This window comes from Lactuca sativa, chromosome 1, assembly GCF_002870075.4.
Source record: "Lactuca sativa cultivar Salinas chromosome 1, Lsat_Salinas_v11, whole genome shotgun sequence".
Lineage (NCBI taxonomy): Eukaryota > Viridiplantae > Streptophyta > Magnoliopsida > Asterales > Asteraceae > Lactuca > Lactuca sativa.
In genome coordinates this window covers 44,212,734-44,221,234 of record NC_056623.2, presented here as the reverse complement: position 1 = coordinate 44,221,234, position 8,501 = coordinate 44,212,734, and the positions used below count along the sequence as shown (strand labels likewise).

At 34.3% G+C, this 8,501-nt stretch overlaps 1 protein-coding gene across 1 annotated transcript; it reads right to left on the bottom strand.

Moving 5' to 3' along the window:
- Positions 1 to 1,475: 1,475 nt before the first annotated feature.
- On the bottom strand, positions 1,476 to 3,059 carry LOC111878821 (uncharacterized). The gene is made up of 2 exons (XM_023875312.3): positions 2,482 to 3,059; positions 1,476 to 2,119 (listed from the first exon to the last, which is right to left on the bottom strand). The coding sequence occupies exons 1-2, from the start codon at positions 2,918 to 2,920 to the stop codon at positions 1,620 to 1,622; spliced, it is 939 nt and encodes a 312-aa protein (XP_023731080.1). The 5' UTR covers positions 2,921 to 3,059; the 3' UTR covers positions 1,476 to 1,619.
- Between the last annotated feature and the right edge of the window lie 5,442 nt (positions 3,060 to 8,501).

Here is an 8,501-nt window from a genome sequence, read left to right as displayed (position 1 = left end):
TGTGATCAAGGGTCAAATAAGGCATTATAACTAAAACATAAACAAAGAACTATTAGGGATGAAACATGAAACTTTAAGGAGAAACATACAAATTTAAACCGTGAAAGATAACAAAAATCGACAAGTATATATTTTTAAGTAATTTAAACCAATATATTTTTAAAGTAATTTAAACCAGACCGCAAGTTTATCCCAATATTGTTCACTTAAGCATTTCATCGAACAGGTAATAGACAGGTAGAACAAACAAAATTTCCAAGTATCCAAATCAAGGTCTCAAATCCTAACACATCAAAAAAAACCAAATTTGTGATTTTAACAACCAAAAGCAAAGGATATGACATACATTGTGTATGAGTCTATCGTTTATAATTTGATTGCTCAACTTATTGAACAATTCGTCAAAAGTATGAAAAAAAATGGGGAATCCCATAGAAAGATCCGATTCAAATTTCTAAATAACACAACTGTGACAATTAAATTTCAAACCACAAAATTTGACACTCTCATAACATAAAAATCAAAATATATTTTACTTACGTTCACAAGAACCCAGATGAATTCGACCATTTCAGTTGTTTGTCAACTCTAATTTCGACCTACAAGAAATCTAAAAAAAATCAAGCAATTTGAGTAACAATCATTTTAATGTTGTCACAACTTTAGCATAAATATCGATAAATAGTACAAATATTAGTTATCAAGAAATAAGCATATATGAGATGACTAAAAAGTTGTCAAGTGGAATTTGAGTTACTTGTTTTCTTACCTTTATCTAATGTATTTATAATTTCAGTCGTTCGACTACAAATCTAAATTGTTAAGTAAAAATCAAAACAACATGTTTTCCTTCATTTTCTTCTCCACTACAAAACTTAGGTTAGATATATTATGTAAAGAATTGAGGGAGGCGGGGTATTTTTGTATTTTATTTTTTGTGAGATTTAATTGTCATTAATAGATTTTATAATTTAATTCATTTTATTTTTGATGATATTTAATTGTCATTAATAGAATTCTTAATTTAATTCATTTTATTTTTGGTGAGATTTAAGTGTCATTAATGGAATTCTAATTTAAAACCTAATATACGGTTTATAAAATCTATTGACATAAATAAATGGGTTGATAAAGATGATGTCATCAAATAATCCAAAGGTGGAAAATATATGATTGAAATTCAATCAATGGTCCTAATTTCTTCAATTTAGAATTAAAGATTCTCTTTTAATAATATTTAAAAATCAGAGTGTGACATGTGATTATTATGGAGGATTAGAATAGGGAGATTTTTATCGAACGTTTTTATTTCAACAACTATTTTATCAACTATTTAATTGGTCACCATTTAGGTTTTCAGCTAATACTCCAAACAAAGCCTAATCCATATAAATGAATTATTAGACTTAAGTTTCAAACTTAAAACCTACAAACAAGTTTTTCAAGCTGAAAAAAAAATCTTATTTGAACACCAATTAAAGATCAGAAAAGCTTCCAAACAATCAAAAAAGTATTAGCTTGTGTACATTCCAAAACACAATATTCTTCGGATCATTTTATACATTCTACAACATAATCAAACAAAAAGATAAAAAACACCAAAAGTGGCTTTATATCAACTACTCATCTTCATCTTCATCATTTTCAAATTCTTCCTCTTCGTTATCTTCAACATTTTCTTCTCCTATATCCCCATCATCAACTATGAATCCACCCAATGTTTCATCTTCTTCATCTTCATCTTCATCAACATCATCATCACCATAATCATCCTTTGCATACTTCTTTGTAGTAGACATGGCACTTTTACTTGTACTTGCACCCTTGTTTTGCTTTTGCTCCTTTGATCTAGTTGAGTACTTGGGTTTTGGGACATTTTTCATTTTCTTGATAATTTCAGCATCTTCTTCACTCTCACCCGTCCACACTTCATCATCGTCATCCTCTCCACTCTTCTTTCTCCTTTTTCTTGTACTCTTCTTCCTTTTTCTCTCATTAACTTCCTCTTCATCGCTCTCTTGTTTAGATTCTTCAAGAAACCAATCCCAATTACTTATATCGCTGAGCATTTTCATTGGGTAGTGATCAAATTCATGTCCCACAACAACAAAACCAAACTCTACATTTCATAACCAAAAAAATTTAATCAATAGAAGCAGAGAGAACACGAAACTATAGATGCTTGATTATGAATGTTCTTGTCACGACTTGTAGAATCAGACAATGAAGATAATCAGATATTAAATGTTAAATTCTGGTTTTCTGTAAAAATGCTCTAATTTGAAGTCCCAAAACGCAAATCATTGGGCATAGGTTAAAGTTTTCTAAATGGATGATTGATATGAGCATTATGATATTGCAAGTCTGGATGCCTAATTCTATTGCAAACTGCAATTAAAAACCCTAGATGAAATCCACAAATGTTAATTACATGTCTACAAAGTGTTATTTTACCAACGGAAACCACAGTAACGAACGCACCTTTAACAGGATCGATATGTGAAATATCACCAGTCTCGACTTCATCGTATTCAATCCCGGAAGTCTCTGCGAATGCTTCGTCAAGACTGAGTTCGCTCTTCGATTCACTATCGTCTTCGTTTTCGCTTGCGATTTTCTTCACGTTAAACCAAACAGGATTCTTCGAAGCCACACAAAACGAATCTCCATTCTTAATTTCACCTCCTTCCGAACGTTTGTAAACCCTAATTTCATCGTTTCTACGGTCGCGTACCCAGACGGGGTTTTTCCCTTTAACTTCGAAATAAACCCTTGTTCGATCTTCGTGGAGTCTGAAAGAAATATGGTGACGAGAAATTGCTCGATCACTGGAAATAAACCCCAATTCTCTTCCAAAATCCAAGGTTTCAGAGCCTTCTTCGAGCCGGATTTTGGAGCCACTTTTGCTCTCGATTTCCATGTTTTTAAAGTTTACCGCATTTGCCGACACGTCGCTATTAGCTATTTAAATGACGTTGGTCTGGCCGACCCGCTTCTTCCTTTTAAAAAATTTTAATTCCCACGTATGGTGATATCTAGAGTCGGGCGGGCGGAGAACGGTTTGAAGAAGGTACCGACGGTGCAATCAAGATCACTATCACATGGTGGATGGTATTGTGTTTTTTTTGTGGGTGGTTAGTCTTGGGTTTGGCTAGGGATGAGCATATCGATCGGGGAACTGGAACCCGATGGAATCGGTTGGGCCGGGACCGGGACATTATTTTTGTGCATTTTTAGAACCGGGAACCGATAGTAACCGGAACCGATATAACCAGAACTGGTAGAACCGGCAAAAACCAAAACTGTATGATGCTATTTTTCGAGGACCAGTTACAACATTTGAAGACACGACAAGAACCGGTAGGAATCGGGAACCGGTAGAACCGTCGGGCCGGTTCGGTTCTTTATTTTGGCCGAAGTCGGTTCCAGAGTCGGGTCCGGTTCCGGCCGGTTCGGTCATTTTGCTCATCCCTAGGTTTAGCTAACTCGTTACCTCCACTCTTTTTATCTCTTCTCTGTTTTATACATGGACACAAAAGAGTCGAGCCGAACCAAGCTTCACGGTAATAGAGTTAGGCTTATTAAAACTCGAGTTCATTAATAGTCTGGAAGCTCGAGCTCACTCACTATACCTAGGGGATGTTTGGATTATCTTTTGAGATGCCAAAATTCTTTTTAGGAAAAGTTGTAAAAAAATCAGGTTTTTCTGACTTTTCCAAAAAGTTCATTTTCCTTATATCTAAAATCCAAATGTAACTTTTAAAAGTGTTTTTACCAAACATCTTTTATCTTTTCCTAAAAGGACATTTGGACTCTCAACAGATAAGCCAAACACCCTCCTGATCATATTAACCAAAAAACCGAACCAAAACCAAATTAACCAAAATAACTGAACCATTACTAAAAAAGACGGTGAGGTTTCTATTTTTATCTAACCAGGTACATATGGTTCGATTATGGTTTTCATCCAAAACTAAATCACTAAAAATCGAACCGAACCAATAATGTTGACAGTAACGGAGCTTCAAGTTTTTATTTAGGGGGGGGGGGGGGGGGCAGCCCCCCTTGCCCAAAAGAAGCTTCGTCGATGAATGTTGATAGATGTTTTTAATATAATATAATATTAAATATATGGTATGTAATTATATTTGGAATTGAAAATTTAAAGTGTAATTATTTGGAATTAAATGAGAACCTAATCTTCTATCATATTAATAAGGTAACACTCAACCGTTCATTTTTTTAATAACAATGTACGTTTCTCAGTTTTTATTGCAATGTACTTTTTAATTTTATCTCGTTTTCGACTATTATGATTAATCGATATTAACCATTAACAAAAAAAAAACGTTAACCAAAACGAATACCTAATGACTACCAAAATGTATTAACCACTTCTAATGGTTATTGTTCGGTTTTAACTAAAAACCGAACCAAACCGCCTCATACACACCCCTAATACCTAGTTCCTTAAAAGTCTAATATCTCATTTTTCAACATGCAAGGACAAAAGAGAACTCTTACATGCTCTCAAAACGTAACCAAAAGTCCATATCTAAAGTATATAATGATTCAAAGATCATGGAGTTGTCCAAACTCCAAAGTTAAAACCATTAAAGGGACTAAAACACTAAAACATGGACTAAAACACCATTAGCTTCCAAATCCAAAGATGAAATGTAACACTCGTTTTTCTGGATGAATCGAATTAGGGTATCAAGGAGTCAAAAGGTTGTATTTTAGAAGAAAAGGAGTCTCACGACGTGATACATAAAGGCTCACGACGTGAGATGGGTTTATATGGATCTTTTTGTTCGGAAATGGTCTCACGACATGAGACATAGAGGCTCACGATATGAGAACTGATGCAGCTCAAGCTCATGATCTTTTAGGGTTTCCTTCGTATTTAAGCACATCTAAACCCATTTTAGGGTTCATTAGCAACCTTCAAACCCTTTTTCACCTCAGAAAACCCTAGCCTTCTTCCCTTGCTTGGTTCTTGGCCATTTTGGAGTATTTCTTGGTTTAAAGAATGTCACACCCCCAAACCAGACGGCGGAAACATCCGAGGTCTCGTGTGACTATCAATTGAATATCATTACAATGAATATACATGAACAAACACATACATCACCAACATTACATAGTACAACTGTCATTGTTCACATCAAGTACATTGTTTAAATATTACATATCCATAGCATAAACTGTTTGAGAGTCACAAAACATAACATCCTAACATACTTGGTAACTTTCTTCAGCTTATCTGTTACCTAAGAATATAAATTGTTTTTAAAACGTCAACATATATAATGTTGGTGAGTTCATAAGCATGTTTGATATAAAACTAATTTGTATTGTTTGTACAACCCAGAAAATCCGATATTTTCTGTACCAAAAACTGTCTGCGAAAAAGATGTGATGATCCCATAAGTGCATATGTATGAGATTTCAAAACAAGTAAAAGTGATTATTATTGATTATTGTATTATAGTGTTGGATGTAGGAGTGAATAATGTTTTTCTCCCGGAAAACCCGATGTTTTCCGATATATGTAGCATGATAGTTTTGTATTATTGTATCGTCACAACGAATGAATATATCTTCCCATGATTACTTACATAGTATTGGATCTTTATGTGAGTCGTTATAACCATGCATAATAATAACTAATTCGTCTGTCTTGACATTTTTTCAAATGCCGGTTTTGATCAAGATTTTGTCACCCTAGACTGTCTGAGTCTAACTGTAGCGAATAGCTCAGGTGTGGGGGAGTCACCTCCGTATAGATCTATACAAAAACTCTCGCTCTCCCTCCAGGATACTCTGGTTATAACCACATACTACGACCGACACTTATTGGTGTCACCCGTTATTTCCCACTAAATCCAACTGAATTTGAAAACCTTGCCTAACAACCTGATTTATGCTTACTTGAATAAAAGGTAAGCCTAACAGACGAAGAGAAGAAGGCAACAAAGGCCCACTAACCGTGTATGTTATTATAGGTTGTCGAGCATGCGACGGACGCATTAGCCCATCACGCATATGATTGATTTGGACCATACTAGCAATGCAAATGGACCATTAAGTCCCAATAACATGTAAAAGCCATTGAGGGTCCATTAGGCATGTAATTTGGTCACCAGAAGCCCAATAAACATGTGGGATTATATTGGGCCCAAATAATCATGATATTGGGTCATAAGGCCCAATAGCACGAATAGAAGATATTTGAGCCCAACCATTGAATCATTTAATTTTATTAATCCTAAGTTTAGGATGTAGTTATTTATTGTAAGCGAAATTTTTATTCCAAATATGAAACTATAATGACGTTTGATTTATAATGAAGCTTTGGTTATATATATATATATATATATATTTACAACTACACGTTATAAACTTGATATTTTTAACCCAAGGATTTATAATTGTCGATTTGGTCCAAAAACATTTAGTTTGACCATTTCAGCCCCTTTATTTATAAAAATGACATTTTTAGTCCCTTTTTATGAAAATTGACATTTTTGGTCCTTAAACCATTTTTCTTGACATTTTTTACCCAAACTTTATTTAAATGATAATTTCAGCCCAAAACAGCCTTTATTTGTAAAAAATTTTACATTTTTGGCTCAATTTCCGTAAATTTTACAATTTTGACCCCAAAATCAAAAACTTTGCATTTTCAGTCCAATTTGGTAATAAAATCATTTTCAACCCCTGAAATTTATTTATTTATGTTTTAGACTCATACTTTTATGAATTTACAAATTCAGTCCCTAAATCTTCTTCATTTTCGCAAGTTGGGCCCAAAAATCTGTGAGGCCCAAATTTAAAGCCCATTAGCTAAAATTTATGTTTTTGGCCCTTTGAAAAGTATTATTTTCATAAAAATCAGCTTTTATATAAATAAATACCTTATAAACCTCATAAAACCAAAACTTATCACTTTCAACACAATCTTTGTTATTTTTGCAAAATGACACTTGTAAAGATCTTTGGCTTTGTTTTTCACTTATTAAACTTAAGGACTCTTAAATATATTGTTTATTATGTTTTTGTTTATGATTCTGTCACACTTTTGCTATAGATCTCGAAATATATCAAGTATTAACACATTATCACAACCAAAAACCAAAGAATTCACATATAACATGCAAACACACATAAATCAACACATAACACTTGTATTCTCCCCCCAAAAACAAGTAAAAACCAAAAACAAGGGGGTATGAACTCACCTTGCTTAGTTCTTCTCGGTTTGAAGAAGAATTATAAGAAGATGGTGTTGTTTTTGGTTCTAGCAAGCTCCTTGAGTGGATCTCGAACTTAGATGGGTTCTAGGAGTCATGATAACGAATTTAGGGTAGTAAGAGGTATGAATGAGTTCAAAAGAAAGTATGCTACTTAGGTTTGTGAGATCTTACCACTAGAGTGCAACTTGAAGTGATTTTTGGTTGAAACCTCCTTGAAATGCTTCTAATTCTAAAAAATTCTTGATGAGAGGGGAGAGGTGTTCTTGAATGTGTTTTTAGGAAGAGTTTGATATGGTTTGTGTGTGTGCTTCTTTCCTACGGCCGAAGACAACAAGAGATGGGGGAAAGAGGGAGAGTGAAGTGATAGATGCATGGGAAGTGTAAGTATTGCATGGAAATCCACCATGTAATAAGGAGGTGGATAACCCTCCTTAATTCTCCTAATTTCCTTTTAATTTTTTTTATATAGTTGGGCCTAAAGGGAGAAAGAAGATAGATGAAATGGGCCTTTAATGCTTAGTTCCAATAATAGGAGGCCCATTTTGATGGTTTTCGGCTCATTGGTCCCTTAGGGGTGTTTACGGACCAATTAGAACGAAAGAATGGGTTTCATGGCCCATTAAAGCTAATTAAGTTAGTTATGGCCCAATAAGGCCCATTAAGGTAAACCAATTCACTTTGGATCCATTATGGCCCAAATTGTTAAGTTTCATGAAAGTGGGTCCAATTAGGACCCATTTAAGGGTCTTAATCCCATAATAGTCAAATTGGAAGCTTATTGGTCCATTAGGCCCAATAAGGAAATCCTAGTCTATAATGGACTTAAACCGGGATTTTTAGGGTTTCCAATCTTTTGTTGACCATTGAAGTGTTTGCATGGAAATTTGTTATCATTGAATAAACATCATGCATGCTTTCAAGTTTTAGTCACAAATGTTATCATTTTTAATGTTTACAAGAGCATTAGAATTCCTAGTTGTGACATCATCCCCCCGTTAGAGGGAATTTCGTCATGAAATTCTTTTGAAACTAGGTCTGAGAATGCGAGAATAAGTGAGGGTACTTTTGCTTCATCTGATCTTTGCGTTCCCATGTGAATTTCGGTCCACGCTTTGTGTTCCACCGAACTTTCACAATCGGAATGCGACTTTGCTTAGTACGCTTCACTTCCATGTCCATGATTTCAACCGGTTCCTTGACGAACATGAGATTCTTGTTGATTTCGATTTCTTCCAATGGGAT

What these genes read in the sequence shown, in the direction of transcription:
- LOC111878821 (XM_023875312.3), bottom strand. Translation starts at nt 2,920, where the DNA reads ATGGAAATCGAGAGCAAAAGTGGCTCCAAAATCCGGCTCGAAGAAGGC. An exon ending in ACATATCGATCCTGTTAAAG is followed by an intron (nt 2,120 to 2,481) that starts GTGCGTTCGTTA and finishes TATGAAATGTAG; the next exon opens with AGTTTGGTTTTGTTGTTGTG.